The sequence below is a fragment of the Pectinophora gossypiella genome, chromosome 9 (assembly GCF_024362695.1).
Source record: "Pectinophora gossypiella chromosome 9, ilPecGoss1.1, whole genome shotgun sequence".
NCBI lineage: Eukaryota > Metazoa > Arthropoda > Insecta > Lepidoptera > Gelechiidae > Pectinophora > Pectinophora gossypiella.
Window position 1 is genome coordinate 14942971 of NC_065412.1, and position 26603 is coordinate 14969573.

General features: G+C 38.2%; 1 protein-coding gene across 1 annotated transcript in view; it reads right to left on the reverse strand.

Annotated features, from left to right (window-relative positions):
• The window catches only part of LOC126369835 (atherin-like), a 58524-nt gene extending 36679 nt beyond the window's left edge, over positions 1–21845 (reverse strand). The window contains exon 1 of the mRNA XM_050014400.1: positions 21312–21845. Within this exon, the coding sequence (XP_049870357.1) occupies positions 21312–21826 (515 nt within the window). The 5' untranslated portion in view covers positions 21827–21845. The remainder of the gene's footprint in view (positions 1–21311) is intronic.
• Positions 21846–26603: the final 4758 nt, after the last annotated feature.

Below are 26603 nucleotides of genomic sequence, written 5' to 3' on the forward strand. Positions count from 1 at the left end.
GAAATAATTCTTTGACAACTAAAGTTGACTGTGCTATTTCACACACGCATGTGTTGTTGTGTGTGTGTTTTTTGTTTGTATTATTTTGTGTTCTGTTTGTAATTTCTCCTGTTTGTACGACGTACGTGGTACGTGTGCCTTGTTTGAATCAATGTTTTTTCTCTTTCTATTTTTTTCCGTTGGAGTTACTCTCGTAAGGGAAAATCATACATACACCTAATACCATAAAATTCTTCAAATGAGGTCATCTCCAATATGAAAGACTATGTGGATAAGTCGGTAACTGGATGGTAACTGGGGGGTTAAAATAGCCACATCGAAGCAGTTCATCTGAAAAAGCAATGTTGCAATTTACTTATTTTACTTAATTTTATACATTTTTAAGCACTTATTTTTAAATACATTTGCGCGTATAAAAATAAGTGCACAATGCAAATAAATGTCAAATTGCAATATATATTGCTTTTTTAGATGAGATGCTTCGATGTGGCCATTAAACCCCTCTGGTTGATCAGTGTAATGGCAGCAAGTTATCTTCTTTTCTTTTCTTTTTATCCTTTACTTATATAAGTGCAAAAACGAAATAGAGCTAGTGTTAGATCTGTCAGCTAAAATAAATTTGTATTTGCTAGAACTCTCAAAATTAACCTCAAAAATGTCTTTAGGTACCTATTGAGGTATCTATTTAGGTACATAGTCTTACACTTTGAAACGTCAATTTTTATATTTTACTAGCTTTTGCCCGCGACTTCGTCCGCGTGGCGTGTTATAAAAGAGAGATCTTTGTGTGTGAGGCAGTGCATATCAATTTTCAAGCATCTAACTTATGCAGTTTAGATTTTTTCATAGTCATAGTCATAGTCATTTATTGATAATAATAATTACACGTCACAGATATTACAAAATTCAATTAAATACAAATGTTACTTCCCGCTAACTCCCGTTTTCGTGGGAATTTTTGAAATATCCTGTTGCAACTAAGCTTTAAGTTAACTAAGGTACCTGCATGCCAAATTTTAAGCGTCTAACTTAAGCGGTTTAGATTTTTCATACAAAAGGATTTTCCCGCTAATTCCTGTTCCCGTGGGAGTTCCGGGAATTCCTTTCTTAGTGCACCTCTACGGTACCTAAGCTACGTCCCTTCCAAATTTAGCCGTTTAGGCTGTGCGTTGATATGTCAGTCAGTCAGTTTCTCCTTTTATATATTTAGATTTTTTTGTTTGATGAATGTCTCATCCGCGTAAAACTACTGCAGCTTTCCAACCTGTACAGCTGAAGGAAAGTAGCTGCAAGAAAAGTCTCGGCAAAATAACATTATTAAATACTTAAATAAATATCTCAACTGACACGCAAATGCTGCCAGACGTTGGGGAAGGCGCGACGAGTTAGACCGCTTTTCGAAAAGGTGGCACGAACAAGCTGGGGTCAGGGAGGAGTGGAAGAAGGGAAGAGAGACAGGGCAAAGCCTGCAGTGGGACATTGAGGGTTATTAATAATAATAATATCTCAACAAACTTTTGATTTCCGTCATCCTATAACAAGAAACGTCTTCATCCGCGTTCAGGCTTGTTTTCACTGACTGTTTGTTCTGCAGTATCGCTTCAATGGCGAGAGTGTTTTCTGAAAATCTTTTATCGCGAATACCCCCGAAGCGACGCTACGACGCTCCGCAAACACAGATATATTCATAAGTAACGGGCACGAAGTCACGAATGTGCGACTTTATATCGACTACAGGTTTATTAATGGCTTAATTGAAGTCTAAATCCGACTTTATGAGTTTGAATTCATGTTTGGATCGTAGATTTATATTTCTATAATTGATATCAAATGCTGTCTTTCGTTGGTGTATTTTGGTCGACGGAATAGAAGAAAGAAGATAGAAAGGCCCTAAGAGAATTTTGAGAACCGCTGTCGCCAGTTGAACCCCGTTCTCTTTTATTACTTCTTCTTTTTATCATGTGGGTTGTGAGGGGGGAATACCAACCTCATTAACCTTGGTGTCAGGGTTGCGATTGAGCCGCCAAAGACCCCTGACTTGGCTCATGTAACGATTACTCGCTTACATCAGTAAGTAGTAACCGGGACCAACGGCTTAACGTGCCTTCCGAAGCACGGATCAACTTTTACTACTTACTTCTCAAATTACATAGCCACTTTACTGATAATGTATATTTTATGTCATTGCTTGCAATTTTATCATTATTTTTCGTAAAATACTGTCTGTATTTTTTTGATAAAAATAGCTGATCTTACTAAGGTTTTTAGCTTTCCTGTGATTATGGAGGAATCTCCTTGCATGATTATAATGCACAAGACGACCTTTTAATATATATATCCTCGTAAGGCCCGGATTTCCAGACACAATAGTTAAACAATGGGATTTGGATTTTAAAAGGCATCTGGGCCTTACGACCATATAAAGTTGGCAAAGTTGAAATATGAAATATTGTGCTCATACTTGAATGGCACGCGTTTCCTGCTCACTTGGCCCTTCCAACCTCTTCCTTCTATTCTTCGGTCCCACCAACTATGGCATCTCTGAATAATAGGAACTCTGTCCTGGCTGTTATGGTGGCGGAGTGAGTACATAAATATACTGCGTTCATGAAGTCACCGATAGGAAGCGTCGAACAGGAAAATGTACGACATTATAAAAGAAAAAAATGTATACTTAATGCGAAAATAAGTGACAGGTGAATGAGGAAAATACAGAAATACTCGACGGATTGCTAAATCACAAGGAAGCCAATGTCAAAAACAGGCGTATACCTATAACGAAAGAATTGTTGAAAATGTTTAACAATTATTTGTGTATATTGTAGATAAAATAAGAGTGGCGATAAGAAAGAGAGACCCTTATCCTGCATTAGGACGATGGAGTTAATAAATCCTGCATTTATTATAAGTTTATCTGAAAAAATACAGAATAAATATTTAAGGCACATGTATCACAAATTGTATGGAGTGTACCCTTTCTTCCCGCTGATGTATCCAACTCTATTTGTTATCGGAATGGTCGGCTACAACAGCCTTGAAGCTAGAAGAAGGGTAGCACTAGTAACGTACGTTTTCAAAGTGTTCCGTGGCTGGATAAGCAACCCATCGATCTTGGAGTCAATTGGTCTTCTGGTTCCAAATACGCGGTTGCGACGCGAACCGCGAAACCAAACTTTCGTGGTCCCGACATGTCGAACAAACGTCCTTCGACATGCTCCGATACCTACTGCATTGCGTTTGCTTAACGAGCTCTCAAAAATAATTGACGTCTTTAATTGTTCTTTGGTCAAATTCTCAGAAACAGCATTAGAATTTGTAACGTCTGATAATGATGTATGTAATTGACAGGCTTAATTTATTAATTATTTGTATTTTTATTAATGGTTAATTTTGTTTCTGCGGACATGTGTAATTTATTGATGTTAATGATTTTTATCTTGATTTTTATTTTAAATTTTAAATTTTTATTTGATGAACATGTTAGCTAGGTAAGTGTTAATTATTTTATATTATTTTAACTTTTCCTTTAAATTTTAAGTTAATAGCTATGAATGTTATTTTTAATCTTAAGTTGACATAAGTTAGTTTTATTTTAATTTTTGTTTATTGACATTTAAATGTTATTGTATTGGGAGTTATGCCTGTAATAATAATATTTTGGTCTGTGTAAATAAATAAATAAATAAATAAATAAATAAATAAATAAATAAATCTGTCTTTTACTTTTTCACGCTTAAACCGCTGAACACATTTAAATGAAACTTGGTATGTCGGTCAAGTAAAGGGAAAGCTCAAGCGAGTGAAAGCTTAGGTGAAGTGTGAGTACTCAGTTCATCTTGCGATGGATGTACCTTAAACTATTGGTTACATAGTCATGAGCTGTGGTCATGAGCTTATGTTATATTGTTGAGTGATGTCACATGAAGATGTGGTAAGAATAAATACGATATTAACACTCGTATTCTATGATATTCACTCAACTCTTCCCCCACTCGACTCTTCCCCCACTTGACTCTTACCCCACTCTTCCACCACTCGACTCTTCCCCCCACTCGACTCTTCCCCCACTCGACTCTTCCCCCACTCGACTCTTCCCCGACTTGACTCTTCCCCCACTCGACTCTTCCCCCACTCGACTCTTCCTCCACTCGACTCTTCCCCTACTCGACTCTTTCCCCACTTGTCTCTTCCCCCACTCGACTCTTCCCCCACTCGACTCTTACCCCACTCGACTCTTCCCCCACTCGACTCTTCCTCCACTCGACTCTTCCCCTACTCGACTCTTTCCCCACTTGTCTCTTCCCCCACTCGACTCTTCCCCCACTCGACTCTTACCCCACTCGACTCTTCCCCCACTCGACTCTTCTTCCACTCGACTCTTCCCCCACTCGACTCTTCCCTCACTCGACTCTTCCCCCACTCGACTCTTCCTCCACTCGACTTTTCCCCCACTCGACTCTTCCCCCACTCGACTCTTCCTCCACTCGACTCTTCCCCTACTCGACTCTTTCCCCACTTGTCTCTTCCCCCACTCGACTCTTCCCCCACTCGACTCTTACCCCACTCGACTCTTCCCCCACTCGACTCTTCTTCCACTCGACTCTTCCCCCACTCGACTCTTCCCTCACTCGACTCTTCCTCCACTCGACTTTTCCCCCACTCGACTCTTCCCCCACTCGAGTCTTCCCCCACTCGACTCTTCCCCCACTCGACTCTTCCCCCACTCGACTCTTCTCTCACTCGACTCTTCCCCCACTCGACTCTTCCCCCAGTCGACTCTTCCCCCACTCGACTCTTACCCCACTCGACTCTTCCTCCACTCGACTTTTCCCCACTCGACTCGGCCTGATGAGCTTAGCATTTTGATATTTTAGGTTGACATTGACGTCCTCGACCTGAGGACTTGACTCGCTGGAGTCGAGCATATTATACTACCAACATAATAATACGAAATCAATGACGTCATGCCTTACCGGATTAAATTCGAGGTAAGGTTGAGGCGCTGTATAAGAATACCGATTTTGAGCTGAGTTCGAGGGAAAGCTTGAAGTCGCCTCAACTGAGGACGGAGTTGACGAAGGTTGGAGGTAAGTTAGAATAGAGGTACCTAAGTACCATACAAAATCATCATCATCTCTCTTGCATTATCCCGATTTTTCACAGGGTCCACTTACCTGACCTGAAAATTTGACAGGTCCGGTTTTTTACATAAGCAACTGCCTGTCTAACCTTCTAACCCGCGAAGAGAAAACCATGCCAATTCAGGTTAAGTCACGTACTTAAAAAAGCATTTCTCGGATGTGTGGGTTTCCTCAGGATGTTTTCTTTCACCGCTGAGCATGTAATAGTAATTTATGATCCAAACAAGAATTTGAAAATAATGGATAGAGGCCTGTGCTAGATTAGAACCTGCGATCTTACAGCTCACTGTAAGAACTTGACTTTCAAGTCAAGCGTTCTTCAAACGACAGCTCCATACAAAGTGTAAGTATTAAATGAAGCGCTATTTTCCATTTCATTACAAATGAATATATTTGATACTACACCACCGCAGAAACAGTAATCAAATCAAGAACTAGAACCAGAGTGTTGCACCGTATTTTAATTCTTATTACTTAATATAATATATAAAATATAAAATGTAATAAATCGAATAGAGTATTTGAATTACTAAAAACAAAAGAGCGTGTAAGATGATAAAAAAAAATATAATTTTACTTTTCGACTTTTATGTATGAATTAAGTAACAATAAGTATGACGTTTGACCGCTTTTGTTGATGACGTCACACGACAGTATTACAAACTCCAAAGGAAATTTTCACTTTGACGTTTCGTCAAAAACGTCTAAAAAATTGGCTAGTTGATATGGAATTTTATGACTTGAATGAATATTTTCAACAACAATGATATATTTAAAATTGACAAAATGTTTATAATGTGACTAATTATTAGGTACTGTTAATTCCTTGATGCTTAATACTGATATTATTTGTAATATTGTACGTCCGACATGGACATGCTGTTGAGACAATTTCATAATGTTTGACACCTGCATGTATGAACCTACACAGCTTCTCAATAAATGTTTCTTGTTTCTTAAAAGTCAAGTAGCCTATAATGAATTTCGTTTCTGAAAGTAAGTGAACGAGTATGAGCCAGGGAACAATAATACTTGTGTACTAATATAAAATATCAAGTAAGGATATCGTAAAACATTCTTGTCGACAGGGCTCTCTTCGAGGAGGGCTCTTCGAATAGATTTGTTTTTTACATTTGTTTTCTGAGAACGTGATATAATCATTTATGATCCAAACATGAATTCGAAAATAAATTCGACAACCATTGGTTTATTCCTGTGCTGGATTCGAACACACGACTTCAAAGTGAGAGGCAAGCGTTCTATCAACTGGGCTACCACGGTCCTCGTGTATATATGCATGTATCCACATTTATACATTCGCATCGCCTGTATACTTACGAAAATGGGAACATCACTAGTAAACTCTGCGAGCTTTTAGCGCGAATTCCCGATTTTAATTACTACAGACGGTGTTTTAACCTAGTCACTTGCATAACGTGAAATATTAAATTATATTTCACATACGTTCCTGTGTTCATCCAATACTATAAAATATTATAAAACCTACTAATATTATACACGCGAAAGTCTGTGAGGATGTGTAGCTGCAGTAGTTTCAGGCGGATGAGACGTTCGTTATGTAAAAATTTACGATTCAAAGTGTAACTATGTCCATCATCATCAATTTAAGAGCCACGCTCTTGTCGGTGTAGCATTTTCCATTCCAGTCTATCAAAGGCCAATTCCTTGACTTCCCTATAAGACACGACGTTAACCTTTTCTTTAATCTGTTCCATGTAAGCTCTTCTTGGTCTTCCCCTTCCTCTCTTTCCTTCTAGCTTTCCTTCTATGATGTTTTTAATGAATTCGTCGTGTCTTATTAGGTGTCCAATCATCTTGCCTCTTCTGTCCTCAATAATTCTCAGTATTTGTCTCTTTTCCCTTACTTAACTATGTTACCTACTGAATAAAGATATTTATGAATTTGAATATAAATGCGACCTTAGGTGTCTTGTTTGAGCAACCGGCTAGACACCGCGGGAACAGGCTAGTTTCCAACTAGTCAAATCAGTTACTTTTTACTAAACGTCAAAACACGAAATTACTATGGAATTTGTATGAAAAAGCAAACTGTAACGTCATATAAAAACGTAAAAAATACATATTATTACATTTTCCTTTATTAAAATTCATAAAAAAACCAGAAAACGGTTTTGTCACCTTAAGATCTGTCTATATTTAGTAATCAGAATTTCATAATTTGTCTATGACGTACTAAACTACCCAATTAAACAGGCCACATTGAAGCAATTCACCTAAAAAGCAATATTGCTAATTAAAGCACATAATAACGGGTTCTTGCCGCGTTTAAATGGGGATATGAGACTCCCGATATTTCGACACTGTTGCAAGTGCCATGATTACGGGATGACTGATGACTGACTGCAATATTGCTATTTGACGTTTGTTGACATTGCGCACTTACTTTTGTATGCGCAAATGTCAAATGCAATATTGCTTTTCAGATGAATTGCGTTGATGTCGTCTTTATTGTCTCTCAGGTGCCAATTACATCTTTTTGGTGGCCGCAAGTGAGATATGGGCCATAGTCGCCCTCAGTCTCACTACTTGGTAAAAAAGTTCACAAAGTAGAAAACTCAAGACAACGAAATGAAAACCTCATTAAAGGTTAGTGCTGTGAATTTAAAATGAAGTCAAATTATTCCTTTGAGGTCAGACATAAAGTATCAGAGTACTAAGTAGGCAATCGACACTCTTGTTTGAATATAAAATACTACGTTCAATTGGAGTTAATGTCAACCGGTATAAAAAAGCTAAATCACATTTTGTGTTGACTTCTATAAGTCGTTAAAAACACCTCTACCGATCCGCAGTGGAGCAGCGCGATGCGGTATGCTCCATACTTCCTCCCAGTGATTAATCGGAGGCATGTGCTCAGCAGCCTCTTTTCTATCATGTGGGTTGTAAGCTAGATTACCAACCCCATCAACCCTGTTGTCAGGATTTTTATTGATCCACCAGAGGCCTCTGATATGGCTTATGTAACGACTCATCATCATCATCACCAGCCCATTAACGTCCCCACTGCTGGGGCACGGGCCTTCCCTATGGATGGATAGGGAGATCGGGCCTTAAACCATCACGCGGGCCCAGTGCGGACTGATGGTTATTAACGACTGCTAATGCAGCAGGGACCAACGGCTTAACGTGCCTTCCGAAGCACGGAGGAGTTCGAGATGATTTTTTTTTTGTGGTCACCCATCCTATGACCGGCCTTTGCGAAAGTTGCTTAACTTCAACAATCGCAGACCGAGCGCGATGACCGCTGCGCCACCGAGCTCCTACTTATATGTAACGACTACTTACTTACATTAGTAAGTAGTAACCGGATCCATCAGCTAAACATGCCTTCCGAAACACAGGTCATCTCATTTCCGGACAATCAGGTGATCAGCCTATAATGTGCCCAGTAGTGGGTTATATACGCTGTTGATGTATTTTCTTTATTAAGTAAGCTCATTGCCTTAAGTTCATCACGTTAGGCAAGTTTAAAATATTTTAATAATAAAAACGGGCAAGTAACATGATTTAACAGTCTCCGTGGTCTAGTGGTTAGAGCGTTAGGCTCACGATCTGGAGGTCCGGGTTCGATTCCCGATGGGGGCATTGTCGAAAACACTTTGTGAGAGTGTCCTTTGTTTGGTAAGGACTTTTCAAGCTTGAATCACTTGATTGTCCGAAAAAGTAAGATGATTCCGTGCTTCGGAGGGCACGTTATGCCGTTGGTCCCGGCTATTAGCCGTAAAAACACCTCCACCAACCCGCATTGGAGCAGCGTGGTGGATTATGCTCCATACCCCCTCCGGTTGACTGAGGGGAGGCCTGTGTCCAGCAATGGGACGTATATAGGCTGTTTATGTATATTATGTAACATAATTTATTTACTCACCATTCTAAGAAACCTCGCGCGATACATATTAATGTACTTAATACCTTAATATACCTTAGTGACTGTGAGGTACAGATACATGTAATTAATCCCAATTAGACCTTGCCCTAAATTATCCTACATGATTAAAACATCGTCTTTGAGGTATCGGAATACATAAAGGAAGATATATTTGACTATCAGCAACGCGAAAATGTAGATTGAGTAAAGAGACTGTGTAACGTTTGTTTGGAAACAACAATTTCAATGAAACAATTATGTCAAGTCTAAAAATATTGTAATCTAGGTAACCTAGGTATAATGTTCTAATTTCTTGAAGTTTATTGTTTTTATTTAATGGGAATTATTGATGATGTAATTGATTATTATTTTTGTTATCTGTTGATTTATGTTTTAAAAGAATTATTACCATACACGACGTAGGGCTGCATTGTTAACTTAAATCGCCCCTCCGCGCACATGCATTCGCTCACACACACTCACAGACACACACACATACACACACGCACTCATGTTAACACAAACACACACACTCGCACACACACATATATACACACCCACACACAAACATACACACACACTTACTCACACTTACTTTAATATTTTACTTAAACTCTGATTTTTTTTTATTAATATTCTTTTTTTTCTTTCTTTTCGCGTTTATTGCTCAGTTTGCTAAACATAATTATTCTATGCAGAAACATACTCCCTAGTATCCATATTTTTTCTGGAGGTGGAGGCCTGGAGCCTATAGTACAGGGTAACCTAGTTTACGCTCCAGCCTCCACAAACATATGTTAAATAAGTCAAAATGTAACTTATTACTATTATGTTGTGGAGGTAATAAACGATTTTTTTTTTTTTTTTATTGTTATTTAATTGATGCATGTTGTGTGTTTATATGAATTTCTGTGATTTTAATTGTATTGTATTAAGCATTATCGAATTGGGCCTGGCATGTAATGATAAAGTGTTTGGGTATGTAAATAAATAAATAATGAGGTCGGTTTCTCTCCATTTACTTTTGTCCGGTCAAGTAGTTAATGCCATCTGCGGCAAATTTACAAAAAGTCACGTTTAAAAAAAACTCCATTTACCCTCTTGTCTGTAATACTCTCAGGCCTTTGAAATAAAATAGAACTCAAATACCGATTAAATTACGTGTTTCAGTCACATCTGAAAAGAATATCCCATTTTTTGTGACTAGATCTCTATAAGCTCAGTACAAGGACATAAGAGATATTTCACATATAAATATGTATACGTAGGTTTCATAATATAAATAGGGTATATATATTATAATCAGGAAGCGAAGGTTTTGGCGAGAAGAAGAGAGAAATGGCGATTACTCTACCGACAAGAGCGCAGCTCTTAAATAAAAAGAGACACATACAGAACATGGGTGAAAGAAAAATGTTTTTTAAGAATGATATCACAAAAAAATAAGCTTAAGGAAATAAGCCTCCGCAGATTATGAAAAATTACAATCTTATATTTTGTATATTTTACATTAAAAAAAACTCACCCACACTTGTGAGGGCAAAGAACTACCTCATCTGATCGGCTCTTTTCGTTTCTTCGTCCAGATTTTTTAAATAAAAATGTAGGTATACACTTTTGTGAATAAATAATTTCTGATAATAATTATAGTTAATATTACCATCAATAAATATATGGTAACTCAGATGAATAAATCAAAATAGTTTTGTAATAAGAACATTATTTGTTTACAGCAACTAATTTAACTTCTAGTGAAATCATAAATTTTATTGTTCCGTTTATTTGCTATAGTTTGTATAAATAATTTTACTATGTTAATCTATTCAACATCGTAAAATAGACAGATAGCCGTTATAAATACGCCGTTATAATCTACGTGTAATCTTATATTGTGGTATCATGGGTTCAAATCCCAGCTCGGACTAACCACTGAAGTCAACATTATGAGTTTTAATTATTGTTTTGAATTTTTAATAATTGATATAATTATAACGTGGTTTCCAGAATTTGTGCCCGGTCAATAGCAATAGGCTCGCTCCCTATTACCATGGGACTTCAACATAGCTGGCGAGGAGTGTGTGTTTAGGCTATGAAGCAATTTTTTTGTGTGAAGATCCAAACATAAAAGCTTCAGTCACTGAAATTTTGCTAAGTTAAAGTATTAGATGAAACTTGTACAAAAAAAAAGTAAAAAAGTCCAAAATTTTCTGTTTCCTCTCGGAATAGTTTTTGGGTATGTCACATATTATTTTCATACTTAACATGGTTACTCCTGGTGAAGAAAATTTTGATTGAGATTTTTTCTGAAGAAAGATAATATTATAAACAATTTATGAATTTATATTTTAACTCTCTCGTGTAAGTAGTTTTTATTGTAGTGATTGTATGTTATGAGATACTCTGTGTTTTGTTTTTTATGTGTTCTATGTTGTCTCTTTATAAAAAACGCTTCTTTCTTTCTTTCTAAAAATACCTAACTTCCGGTATCTTTTTTTTGGATATTTATAATATTTTATCATACTGCAAAGTTTCGTCACTTGAGGAGGTCTACTACCTTCCTTTCCTACACTATATACGCTATGTAATTATTACCACCTAACAAGCAATTCAATAAATACTCTCCTTTTTCTTTGACCCCAATCCTGCAGAGAAGATATCTTTTTAGAAGGAAGAAAATAATAAAAATTGAATATAAATTGGAGAATATTTCTCGTCGATTGAACAAATGATTGCATCAAATGAATTCCGCGTTGAGTTAACTCGAGTGTGCATCCCGCATCACTGCCCATGAACATATAGAGACAGTCTGATTCAACCATTCAATCTTCGAAGAAAACGTCTTATTTTAAACTTAAGTACCTACGTGATATTTCTTGTTGCGTAGAAGAAAGACACTGGTCTTCAGTCATGGCGATTAAATTACGTTACAGATTCCGATGTGGTAGCAGTTTTACAGCTAGTTACATAATATGTAATTATTTTCTGACGTTCAAAAAGCGCTAAGTTTGTAAGCCAATTTTGAAAAATAAATATTTTTGGTATTTTTTTGAAGATATAGTCCTACCTGTGACTATGACTATGTTGTCAACTTAAACTCGAAACAATAAGTGCAGTATATGTATTACAATTGCTTAATTGGCTAATTTTATTATGTTTTCACTAACAGCTACAGAGTGGGTTCCTGCAAGTGCTGTTAGACGTCGGGGAAGGCCACGTAAAAGATGGCGCGACGAGTTAGACCGCTTCTCGAAACGGTGGCGCGAGCAAGCTGGGGACAGGGAGGAGTGGAAGAAGGGAAGAGAGGCCTTTTCCCTGCAGTGGGACATTGAGGGCTATTAATAATAATAATAACACAGCTGATTCGACCATTTAAACGGTGATACGACTCGCCATCTTTCACGTTGGTCTATCAGAAACCTCAATAAGAGGTGTAGGTACTAAGTTTATCTTGCGGAATCCGAAATGAATCATTCTTCTTTTCTCTCGTGTGTATATAATATCCAACCTCATCAACCGTGGTGTCAGGGTTACTATTGGGCCGCCAAAGGATCCTGACTCGTTTAAATGCTGAATTACATCACACAGTATCACATCGCTAACACTATTTTTGTACATAAACCCTGCGTATAAAAGGCTCCTTTGACACAAAGAGACATCCGACTTTGTAAAGACGCAGTCACAGTGTTTTTCTCAATGCTATTTCGTCACGGAAAGAAGAACGTAATAATAAAACAGAAATGTACGTGACTATATCTTAGTATCTACAAAAAATACTGGGCTGTAAGTCCCCGAAAGGCCACACTTGGCCATTCTGAAATTTCCAGCGAAAGATCTACTTGCAGAATGCATTCATACAGAAACTCACGCCCGTTCAATGTCCTGACCAAAGGTAAAGCCTCGCAAAGTCCTTTTTGTTCGCACCCCCATTTTACCCAGGACTTCCGACCAAGAGATCAACGTTTAACCACTGGTGTTCCAGTGGAGACCGTAGCGTTTTGTTTACTATAAATACTCAAACAACGTTTTTGTAGTAACAGCAGTGTAGCAGCGTGGTGGAGTATGCTCCATACCCCCTCCAGACGATTGAGGGGAAGCCTGTGCGCAGCAGTGGGACGAATACAGACTGTTTACGTTTGTATTTGTAAGTGGTACTACGTATTCTGTGGTCAAGGCTAAAGTCGTAGTACGCGTCTACGCCGTAGCAAGTATAGTTGTAGTTACTGCTACGCAGCATAGTAAGAGTCGCTAATTCGAACCTTTTCTTTTATCACGTTTGTTATTGTTTATATATATTATATTTTACTGTTGTAGTACATAGGTTCCGACGAAACACATAACCACAAGCCTGTTATTTCCACTGGGGTAGGCAGAAAATACATATAAAAAACCTTTTCAAACAAGGGATTGTTGGCTTCAAATATAATTTATAAATCGTCGCCTTAAAGTAAAAACCACAAAAGCGCCTTTTAGAAAAATCACATTCAAATGTGATTTTCGTCAACGAAACCTCTCGGGTAATCCACAAAGTTTATACTGGATTGAAATAAGCCTGCTTTTACGGGATTTTATTAACAAAAGTCATATCCGAATATGATTTCAAAAAGGCGCTTATGTGTCTTTCACGATAAGGCGACTATACAAGTAGGTATTATTTATTTAATTTATTTATTTAGATAGGTATACCAACAGTACACATATTATAAAGTTATAAAATGCAAGTCTTAAATTAATTTTTGTATATGTGCTCCAATTACAGGTACACACAGCATTCATAATTACAACAACAAAACGTATATATCTAGGCGTATATAATTATATATAAATAAATATGAATAAAACTTAAACGGAAATTTACTTCTAAATTAAAACAGCCATAAGGTATTATTATGATATTCTTCTATTATTAGGCTAACACCCGAACAGAAAACGCGGTTCTCTGTTTTATATGATGACGTCGAGCCGTATCTCAAGCCAATATTTCCGTCTTTATTGACTGCCAAATGTATATACGAATGAGATCATAATAATTTTTGATAGATTCCGACGTGAATTGTTTAGCTGAATGTCTGCTTTATTACTTTATAATAACTACAGTTCAAAACAGTAAATCGTATACAAGGTGTTACAAAAACTGCTATATCAATACTGCAAGCTAATTCTAAATGAAAATATAAGTTATTTTCTTTTCGTATTTGAATCTGAATCTGAATCTTTATTTGCTTTAAACACGGTATACAGAGATGGAATCAATTATACAGGTCCATGACATGTTTAGCCAAACATTGTAGCATGCAAAATATAAAAATATAACAAATGAAGATAACACAATAATAACAATGAAATGAGGTCAAGAGATTACAATAATAATAAGGAATATCTAATAATTAAGCATACTTAATAATTCATCAACACTATGAATTGTTTATTAATGAACCACATATATAAATGTCCTTGTATGTGAGTTGTGAGGCTGATAACCGACTACATCAACCCTCATTAGAAGCTGCAGTAGTTTTAGGCGGATGAGACGTTCGTTATGTAAAAATTGACAATTCAAAGTGTAACTATGTTACCTACTGAATAAAGATATTTTTGAATTTGAATTTGAAAATTGAATTTGAATTATCTACCAAAGGCTCATGTAATGACTAAATACTTACTTAAGTAAATATTGGATGGAACCGACCGCTCAACGTGCCTTCCGAAGCACAAAATCACTATCCGACAATCAGGTGATCAGCCTTGTCAAACTAGGGATCACAAAAGTGATTTTTTATATGTCCCCAGCGGGATTCGAACCTGAAAGCCCCGGATCGTGAGCCCAATGCGTAACCACTGGATCACGGAGGCCTTTTCTTTTGATAATAGGCTATTCCTCCAAAGAACGTTTTAAATTCGTTTTTGCCACGCAAATGTAGGAGAGGAAAGTATTACAAAAGTTAGATTGACGGGTGCAAGCACTCACGATAAAATTAAAAAAAGTAAAAGTAATAACTCCATTACTTTTGATGTTCTCAAGTTTTATTTTTCTTTAATGAAAATTTTACAAGTACGTTCAAAAAGTCCGAAAATCTCATGGTAATCCAACACAAAATTATCGTACCGCATTCAGTTTAAGAAAATTTTAAAAGGAAAATTAGCATCGGAAATAAGCATTCTGTTCTCTTCATCTACCCTAGTAGAGAGAGATTGCAAGGCATTAAAAAATAAAAAAGAATCAGATACGACTTTGAATTTCATCTTCAATCTGTAGAAGCGTCCATTTTTTCCTTTTGGGCAAAACTCTTTGATCATTTATACATCTGTAAATAACTTCACGAATCTAAGTCTTTGTGGTGGGTCATCATCATCATCAGCCCATTAACGTCCCCACTGCTGGGGCACGGGTCTTCCCTATGGATGGATAGGGAGATCGGGCCTTAAACCATCACGCGGGCCCAGTGCGGATTGATGGTTATTAACGACTGCTAATGCAGCCGGGACCAACGACTTAACGTACCTTCCTGCTTCGTGCTTGTGGTAGGTATTTCGTCATTATTATTTGAACTACATCGCGCAACACACGTTCGTTACGTTACATTGTAAAAACATATATTGTAGACTTATTGATTGATTATACATTGTCTTAAGTTTACGCGGTTATTATTATAATTAAAACACATAATAACGGGTTCTTACCGCGTTTAAAATACTCCACTCCAATCTCATCAGTCATCCCGTGATCATGGCACTGGAAACAGTGTCGAAATGTCGTAAGTGTCATATCCCTATTTTAAACGCGGTAAGAACCTGTTATTATGTGTTTTAATTATTGTTTGATTGTTTATTGGATATTAACCTTTTATAATTAAACCATCGAATTTGTTAGTTTCATAGCTCAAAGATAAATTACAGAATAAAGATAAAAATCTGATTACTAAATAAACACAGATTAACTTTTTTTTATTTTAATCAAGATGTTCTTTTATCGTGTGGGTTGTGAGGTGGATTACCAACCCCATCAACCCTGGTGTCAGGGTTACTATTGAGCCGCCGAAGGCCCCTGACATGGCTCATGTACAGTCGTGAGCAATATAATGTACCCACTTTAAGACTCTGTCGCACTTACATATTTGACATTTAGTGAGACTTACAGTGCATGTTGTCAAAAAAGTTAATGTGCATGGTACCAAAGTGTATACATATTAATGCTCGTGACCGTAACGTCTACTAACTTACATCAGTAATTAGTAACCGGGACCAATGGATCATCTTACTTTCGGACAATCAGGTGATCAGCCTGTAATGTTCTATAACCAAACTAGAGGTCACAAAGTGATTTTCGTGATCGTCAGCCCAACGGTCAAACCACTGGACCACAGAGGCCGTAGAAAAGAAAAAAGTGCACAATAATAAGTGCGAAATTTTATCACGTTTTTCCATAGAAAAGACGTCATAGACGTCACAATAAGCTTTTACATACAAATTCCATAATAATTTCGTGTTTTGACGTTGAATAAAAAGTAACTGATTTGACTAGTTCGAAACTAGCCTATTCGACTTTACCAGTATTATTACAAAACGAACATAAACTAGATTTATAATAGTAAAAAAATCCGCACCACGAAAGAAGTCGACGGAATTTAATGGAACTAATTGACAAGTCGTAATAATTCTATGCAGAATCTGCGACAGTAGCGCCGCGACTAAAATTTTAAACCTAATCTTTTAGTCTTTGATTTATAATAACATTGAGTTTATGCTCATGTTTGGATCATAGATAATTTATATCGCGTGGTGTTGACAGGCGATGGTGGCTCTTCGAGGTGTTGTTAAAATGGACTGTAGTTAAAACTAGGAAATTATTTACATAAGTTAACAAGATAAGAAAACATGCCTCGTCGGCAAATTCCGTGGCGTAATTCCCGTAATATTGCCATTGCAAAATATATTACAGTAACATATACAGGGTGCTAGTGACATCGTAACGAATACTCAGAGGGATGATTCAGACCATGATTTTGAGTTAATATCAAGTGGAATTTTCAATCGCAAAAGTATAGAATTGAAGATAATGAAAAAAAAAACTAAAAAAATCATGAATTTTGCGACGGAAAATTCCACTTGATATTAACTCAGAATCATGGTCTGAATCATCCCCCTCAGTATTCGTTACGATGTCACTAACACCCTGTATATGTGACTTTGATGTTGCCAACACGTGGTTTGCAGGATTAACGCTTATTTAAAGTAATGGCAGTAGACTTACGTCCTATTATATGCAACTTAAACATATATATTATATATACTATACACGTCTGTCTAGCTATTACATGAATTTCAAAGTTTGAGCACCTAATGTTATAAAATAAACTAAAATGTTAACCTAGATTTTATGTTATTTTAATTTGACATCCCTAAAAATTGTCTTTTCGTAGACGTCCTTCACTTAAAATAGAGCTAATTTTAGAACTTTCAAACGAAAGTAAAATTAAGATTGTCACGGAAAAATCTTAACGGAACTGAATTAATAAGTACCAGCATTTTTTACAACATAAAACCCCGGCGTTTTAACCGTTCAAGAGCTTCTAGCCCAAATTAATTGATTGATTGTGCAGGGTTGATGGGGATGGTAATCCACACGATAGAAGAAGAAGAAGCCCAAATTCCTCCACCAACCCGCTATGAAACAGCGTCGTGGAGTATGCTCCAAATCTCTCCAGTTGATTAAGGGGAGGTCTGCGCCATGCAGTGGGACATCTCTCTTTATTTAAGAGCTGCGCTGTTGTCCGTGGAGTAATCGCCATTCCTCTCCTCTTCCCGCCGAATCCTTCACCTCCTGACACCTGCACCTTCTCTTTTATTTGTTTCATATATGTTATCCCCTACCCCTTCCTCTCTTTCCTTCAATTATTCTTTCTATGATGTTTTTGAAATGGACATATATGGGCTATTTATGTGGCCGACGACTTTCCCCAATCAGCACTCATCGCTATCGACCCACTAGGGTCGATTAATTCTTTCAAATATTTTTCCTCTCAGACGACGCCCCGAACCGAGTTTCGCGCCCAACTGGGCACCCTCAGGCTTGTTGTCTTAAATGTTGTACCGGGTGAGAGCTTTCAGCGCTCCCCATTTGTCCGGCCAAGTAGTAAATGCCATCTGCGGCACATCTACAATAAGTCACGTCAAAAAAAAGGCTATTTATGTAATGATTTTATACCTTGGCTCTCAGCGAGCCTTCAAAGTTTGTTTGTCAACTCTCAACCATTGGAACATTGAGGCCATGACGTTCCGCCATCAGGAAAGAAACAACAACAAGAAAAGCATCACTAATCTTCCCTAATTCGTCACCATGTGGCCCATGGAGAACATCAACATGTCAATTATCCTTCTCTCCATAACACATAACATAGCGAATTTAATAAGGAAATTATTGTGCTTAATAGAAATGACCATCCCAATCTATCATTTTGTAATTACGATGTCAGAAGAATAAACCCATCTGTTACCTCGAATAATTGAGGCAAAATATCTAACCTAATTTGTATTAAAATAATGAACGCTTGCTTCTCACTTTCAGATCGCACGTTCGAATCCAGCACAGGCCTAAACCAATGAGAATTTGTTTTCGAATTCATGTTTGGATCGTAAATGATTAGAGCACGTGCTCACCAGTGTAAGAAAACATGGTGCGGAAACCCACATTCCCGAGAAATGCATTTTATTAGGTATGTGCTGGTGTATTGGGCTGGTTTTCTCTTCGCGGGTTAGAAGGTCAGACAGGCAGTCGCTTCTGTAAAAAACCGTAGTGGAGGTGTTTTTACGGCTAATAGCCCGGACCAACGGCTTAACATGCCCTTCGAAGCACGGAATCATCTTACTTTTTCGGACAATCAGGTGATTCAAGCCTGAAAAGTAAAACAAAGGACAGTCTCACAAAGTGATTTCGACAATGTCCCCATCGGGAATCGAACCCGGACCTCCAGATCGTGAGCCTAACGCTCTAACCACTAGGCCACGGAGGCTGTTGGAGATGATGAATATTATACAAAATTCACCTCGAATACGGATACGGAAAAGTAACGTACTTATACAATTATAATGATTGATGTGTAATTTATATGTTTGTTTATACATCGATTCCGATTTCTCCTTTTTTATAAAGGCGTGTGTATGAAGCACATTACGGCGTAGTGCCGAGAGAGTATTCCCATGAACGAAATCGTGATTTTTTATTTACGTTCAATGGTTTCTGAGAATTTGTAAATTATAACATAACCGTGGTAGCCCTGTTGGTAGTACGCGTGCCCCTTGAGGTCGTAGATTCGAATCTAGCAGAGGCCTAAACCAATGATAGCCGAATTTATTATCGAATTCATGTTTGATTCATAAATGATTATCACTTGCTATATATTATTTATATTTAGTATTTTGACGTATTTTAGTGTAGGTTTTTAATAAAGACTTTGTCAATTTTTAGTTATTCAGTAAATAGGTATTTATAGCTTAAAATTAAAAAGTATTAACAGGTTATTTTTAGATAAGTATTTCCGACGTTTAATATTATTATGTTGTCAGGGATATTTCTTCTGTTATGGTTTATTCTAGGCCATTGTTTTATTGCTTCACAATTGGCGAAAATAACTACGAACGCCGCAGTGTGGTGGTTGGAGCGATCGGCTTATGGTTGGCAGGTCCTGGGTACAATTCCCGAGTTATTTATTTATTATTATGTGTATTATTATTTTGTAGTTTATGAACACGTAAGTTTATGTATCTTTGTATTTTATTTTTATATGTAGTATTCCTACCCTGCTCTTTCTCGCTATCTATAGTAATATTATAAATGAGAAAATGTATGTCAGTTTATTTGTCCATCTTTCACGGCAAAACGGAGCGACGAATTGACGTGATCTTTTAAATGGAGTTAGTTGAAGGGATGGAAAGTGACATACGCCACTTTTTGCCTCTTTTTAACCCCTCACTTCCCTAAAATGGGGGATGGAAATTTGTATGGATCATACCGCAATTTTCAAGGTAGAAATGGCGACTGCTTTAAGCATCAGTTTCATAAATCTGTTTAAACAATCGTTTTGTCTTGTATTTCCTATGTGTGCAATAAACTATTTGTTATGTTATGTTTCTCAGTAGAGACTATTAAAAAAAAACCTGTTCTTCGACTCTCATCTTCACTAAGTATTTTTTATTTGTCTTATAATATTGTTCGGGTGGCAAAATACTGGGATGAAAAAATCTAAATGCCATCGCAACGATAAGAAGAAGAATTATTGTCTTAGTAGAAATAACATCTACAAATGGTAGAAAAAGAAAAATTATTAATTAGGGATCCTCAATCATCTTTACCGTAGTTAGCCAATTCGCAAGAAGCAAAAGGAATTAGTAAATCCATCTAAATACTCAGATTGTCATTTTTATTACTCTTAAGTACATTATTGGGCACTTTGCTAAAGTATGGTCATTAATTGCGTTTTGTCCATAGTTGTCAAAGTAGAGTATATACAGTTTTATTAAAGGTTTTCCTCTAATTTAGCAGAACAATGACGCGTTACCTGCTAATTGAGTGAGCCAATTTATTACCCTACTTGTCGTTAATGGAGTATGAAGGTTCTCCAGGAAACGTCGACGCAGCAAAACACCCATCTCAAGCGTTTAAAGCGAAAAATTTGTAGCGTAATGAAGTTTGATAAAAGTTCCAAACTTTTCTTTTTTGATCGGAAAACCGTGTACCTAATTAAGTGAACAACATCAAACATTCACGTGTAATATATCAATATTTTGTAAAAACAATTGCTCAATGTCACATTAAACCTAAACTTAATTATTAACAACCATCACAAACACGTGACAATTATGATACATAACTAATCATGCAGAAGGGGGTTGCGAACGGGCGTCGCAGGTGTGGTCTGTACGACCGGGGCCTAGTTCGCACCCGCCTGGGCCGGGCTCGGGGCTCGGCCCTTCGTCGATCTATGCTGATGCTTCCTGAAGCTGCGAGTTCATTTACAACGGAACAACAACATAGATGACAACCTGGGGGCTGCCACCCGCACCCCGGCGCAGTGGAAGTAGGCTCCGGCGGTGGAAGTATGTACGTGATAAGTACCGCTGACGACGGCGGTGCGCAGCGCGACGTTCGCAGCCCCGGGCACTCGGGGTCGGAGACAGTCGCATGCGAAGCGGGAAGGGCGACGGTGGGGCAACATGAACGGGGCTCACTGAGAGGATGGTGCGGCGGCACGGAGAACGTGTAGTACTTTGCCGTTTGGTTGTGAGAGCGGAGCACCGAGCTGTGCGTCAGGGTGACCACCACCACGAGGACCGAGGCGAGCGCCAGCGCGAAGAACGAGGCGGCGACGGCGGCCACCACGCGTCTCCGGCGCGCCTCCTTGCCGGCCTCCTCGGGCGGCGCCTCGGGCTCCGGCGGCAGCGGCGGCGGCTCGGGGCTGCGGCTGCGGACGCTGGGCCCGCGGCTCTCGGGCAGCTCCAGCGTGTGGCGGCGGCTGCGGCGCGCGCGCTCGCACTCGGCAGCGGACGAGTGGTGCCGGCGCAGGCGGTGCGGGGCGCCCGGCGCCACGCGGCACGACGCCGAGCGCAGCGTGCGCGCCGGCAGCATCAGGTCATCGCTGGCCGCGCGCGGCACGCGCACCGAGTGCACGGAGCGGAACGAGTGCTCGCGCGCCGACCCGCTCGGGAACGCGAGGTCGACGGACGCGCGAGACGAGTGGCGCGAGAACCGCTCGCGGTCGCGGTGGTCGGCGCGTACGGACATGGCGCGGCCGGCTGGCGCGGCGGCGGCCGCACGAGTGCCGCGACCCGCCCGCCGCCGGCCCGCCGCGCCGCCCCACGCTGTTTACACTCTCCCGATCGCACAAAGAACGTTCACGAATAACATCGTGGAGGTAACGTCGGATGGCGTATTCGACTCCAGAATGGACGTCTCCCGTTTCTGTGTTTGCCCGATTAAAGGTGTTTAACGTTCACTTTTGACGCAATGTCGAATGTTGGTTTTGCTGATCGAGTCACTTTCGGCGGTGCTCGACTTTCCAAATTTAACTTTGGAGATGTTTAAGTTGAAAATGTGTCGAATACATCGGCGCCGCGTCGTAGGCCCGTGACCTCGTGGTAGAGTAGGTCGTTAGAAAAAGCTTCAGAGAGTTCAGTCTGTGCTTTGTGTAAATTTGAATATAAGAACGTATAGCGTTTAATATCTGGTGTTCGCATTGGTGGCGCGGCCGAGCGTAAATAGAACGAGCAGGCTTTGTTGCAGCGCGCGTTGTCAAGTTAAATTGTCTCGGCGCGGGAAGCGAAACAGATACGAGTGAAGTTGTCGGCACATCGACACTATTCAATACAAACCGTTACCGAACCCTTACATTCATAACTGCTGCTAATAAGTGTTTCACTTCGAAACTAAAGTAATTAAATACTTTCATCGCGAACAGAGGCAACTTTTCAAATACCTCCGCGTGTTTTCAAAAGCTGCCATACTTGCAAATTGTTCACCGTCACACCGCTACTGATGTAAATGATATAAACGCTAACAACATTTCTGTTTTAAACAAATTTGTGTTTTGTTTTCATCGCTCGTCTTAAACGCGTTAATGCATTGCATAATGATTACAAAACATGTAAATATGTCCTATATTTACGTGTACGGAAAATAATTAACACACGAGGCCATTACCTACTGAATATAACTGCATGTACCTAACACTAGAATTTTTATTTTTTATTTTATTTATTTGGTTTACTAACAATCACTTACATTAATACATTGTAATAAGTAACACATTTGCAACTTATAAGCTAAATGTAAGCTTATTATAAGTAAACACAGTATTTACGACCAATAATAAAAACGGTTCTCGTGCAGACAGAAATATAATAATATAATATTATATTTTTACAAGAAGAACAAAAGTACACCAAAAGTCATTATCAAAATCAAAGACAATAAAAAATAAAAAACTATATAAAACAGGTAAAATTATATAAAAAGATGTGCTATCTTGCACACACAGCATGCATTGATATAAAAATGAAAGTGGGTACCTTTAGACAAAACTGTTGTTTATAAGTTAAAAAATATTACTATTACTAACAATAAGTGAGTAGATTTATTTAAACCAGATATTATCAATAGTGCTTTTACGGAAGCCATGAAGTGAGTCAGCATTGAGTTGAGCTAGAAGGAGAGATGACTCAGGAATAATTGAGTAAGTAAGTGACGTTGCCCTCGACTTCGTCCACGTGCTACTTGATCTCCTCGAGGATTGAATTTTCAGGAATCCCTTTTTTTTCTTAGGTCCATATCTTACGAGGACACCATGGAGTGGCGGGGCACCACCATAATCGCGCTACCAACAAAATATATGCTTTTATAATGTTATTCATTCATTCACTCATTCATTTTAAAATTAACAGTTGTCAATCATCCGGCCCTTTCCTTTTCGGCGGATAATATAAGTATATAAAATATATACAAAAATTAGGATGTATATGCAGGAATCGGGGCCAGTGCCTACTAAATCTAATCTATGATTATATTACCATTGCTACAAGTAGCAAGGCAGAGGAGTAAGTACAAGAAAAAAATCGTATTTTCAACCTGAAAGAAGGATTGAGGTGGCTTTAATAAGGTACGACAAAATTCAGACTGGTTAAAAACTGTCACTGTGGTCCTGTTGTACACCAGCTTGCTCCTCAAACAGGGAGCGCCAGTTCGATCCCCGGTATCAGACTTGCGCCAATGAGTTATTAATTTATCTTAAGTGCAGTTGTAAGCTACGATGGTAGCTGATGTATATGATGTGGACTGTATTACTATATGAATAAATAACAAATACTTAGCTTATAAGAGAGTTATTCAATGTATTTTCATCAACAAAAACAAGACGTAAGAAAAAACAAAACAAAACCAAGATACAAAACGTTGTCAAAAAAGAAGAAATATAAAAAACATGTAAAAAGATTATAAAATCTGCGAAGAGTTCGCAACAGCAGTTTTCACTCCTACGTTCAACTAACCTGACGATTTGACAGGTCCGGTATTTTACAGAAGCAATGTTCGTCTGACCTTCTAACCCACGAAGGGTTAAAAAGGGTAATTATTATGTGATTTTGGAGCCTATAGTTTTAAAAATAAAATATTTTACTTTTTTTTTTAGGCATTAACTAACACATGATTATTTAATTTAATTTATTTAAAACATGAGTATTTTCTACTTTATTTACATACATACATAAACTCACGCCCGTAATCCCTAATGGGGTGGGCAGAGCCACAAGTAATCAAAGACAACTTGCAGCCACTGTTGATACGAAGTCCAAAGATGGATATGATGAACCTTATGGTGATTAGGGATCAGCCTATCGCCCATAACATTAGTCCATCATGTTGTTTATTTAATTCCAGTTTTTTACAGAAGTATATAGTTTATCTGACCTTCTAACCCACTAAGGGTTAAAAAGCATCGCAAGTAGCTCAATAGATAGTAAGCACCTCAGTCACTGTATCAGAGCTCCTATCACGTTTGATTTCCGGCCGCGGGGGACCGGGGGAGGATCCTTTCCTAATTATTTCGGGTACGGTGGTCACCGGTTCTCAATAGTACACTTTATGCAAACAACCTTGTTTTACACAGACACTAAGCAATTCACGTTATCAAACACGCACACCTGTGTGTGTGACGTCTGACGTCATACAAGTGAAGACTAAAGTAAGACCGAAGGGGTGAGGTAAAGCTAGCTCAGGAAATAATTATGTACCCGAGTAATGAGAAAATAGGTAATTATCACGTTTAAAAAAATAATAATAATAATATTTATTAAGAAAAATGGTACATTTTTTTACATAAACAGCATTACATTTTTAGTGTAAGTTTACAATATTTACTGAGTTTACGTTTTTCAGAGACAATATCTATGATTCTTACACTAGGCAAAGTCTGTATCGTAAGAATCATATTCATTATGTTTATTAACAACAGTACATACTATCTAAGGGTGGTATTTATAAACGAATCTCAGCTGAGACTGCCCTCGAGATCATGCTCAAGTCCCTGTTTTTATATAAGAACTGTCACATTGACATGATCTTGAGGGCAGTCTCAAAGCTGAGATTAGTTTATTAATACCACCCTAAGTCTCCGTTCAGGACAAAAAAATGTTTAAACTGAACAACACCATCTATATTGTTTTTGGTGAACGTAGCCTGGAGTCCGCCATTATTATTTATGTAATCCGTTCGCTAACGACTGCCCCGCGGCTTTCGTTGGCAATGACACTCCGGTCACGAATTTGGTCTCTTCGCTCCCGGTGGGGAGAGTTGCCGTTTTATGCGTAGTATTATTTCTTATTCTATAATAGTACGCAAAAATACCCTATTTATGATAATGTCCGTTTCGTAGCTTTAATTTCGGATTCATTGAGGTTTCGGGGCTAAGAGCACTCAAGCCTAAGTTTTCGGTGGCTTAAAAATTCTGGCAAATGTGTAAAGTTTTTTTTGTCGTGACTTATTGTACATTTGCCGCAAATGACATGAACTACTTGACCAGACAAATGGGGAGCGTTGAGGGCTCTCACCCGGTAAATGGCTAAGCCAAGCTATATGCATAGATGCATACACGTATATAAACTCACGCCTATTTCCCACCGGGGTAAGCAGAGACTATGGAACACCAATTGCTTCGATACCGACACAATTCTGTCATACTTCTTTTGCTTCCTCCACATTCATCAATCGTTTCATACACGCACGCCGGTTCAGAGTAGATCGTGCTGAACCTTTTCTAAGAACACCTCCAATCCGAGCCAAATGTATTCTATTTATTCAGTTAACTCAAGCAACTGAGGCCCATACAAATACTTTAACCTAAATAATCATAAAATATTTAAGATTTAAAACTCTGATATTTTTGGGTTTTTTGCACAGTATCGCCTCCCTGAAATATTGAAACACCAGGCCTAGTAGTAGGTCGTACAGACTGTTTTTTTTTATGTGTTATGTTATGTGAACTGCCCTACTAAATTACTAGGGACCCTAGCCAAAACAGCGCAGTTTTTATAAAGATTTGTATTTCACATTTCCTTTGACGACTATCAGATAATGAATCACGATCTTCAACTCAACAGTCAATAGGTATCATCAAATGATGCATGTAAGAATCATTTGGTTGCTATAACAATAGCTAATCAATCACTATTTAAGTAATGTGGAACTCGCTTTAACTATACCTAATGATGGGTATCGTAGATTCTTCTTCTTATAATAACCGAAAAAGCGGTTAAAATGGTTACCGTCATACCTTTAATTCATCATCTTTAATTTTACAGCCACGCTCTTGTCGGTGTACCATTCTCTATTCTTGTCTATCAAATGACAATCCTTTGACTTCTTTTTATTTTTATATTTTATTAGGGATAAAAACAGTTATACAATGGGTAATACTTAAGATAATATTAGCCTAAGTTATAACTAAATGTATTACCAACTGGGATATCCACATATTAATAAAACAGACGTTCGCCTTCTTTTTAATTTGTTC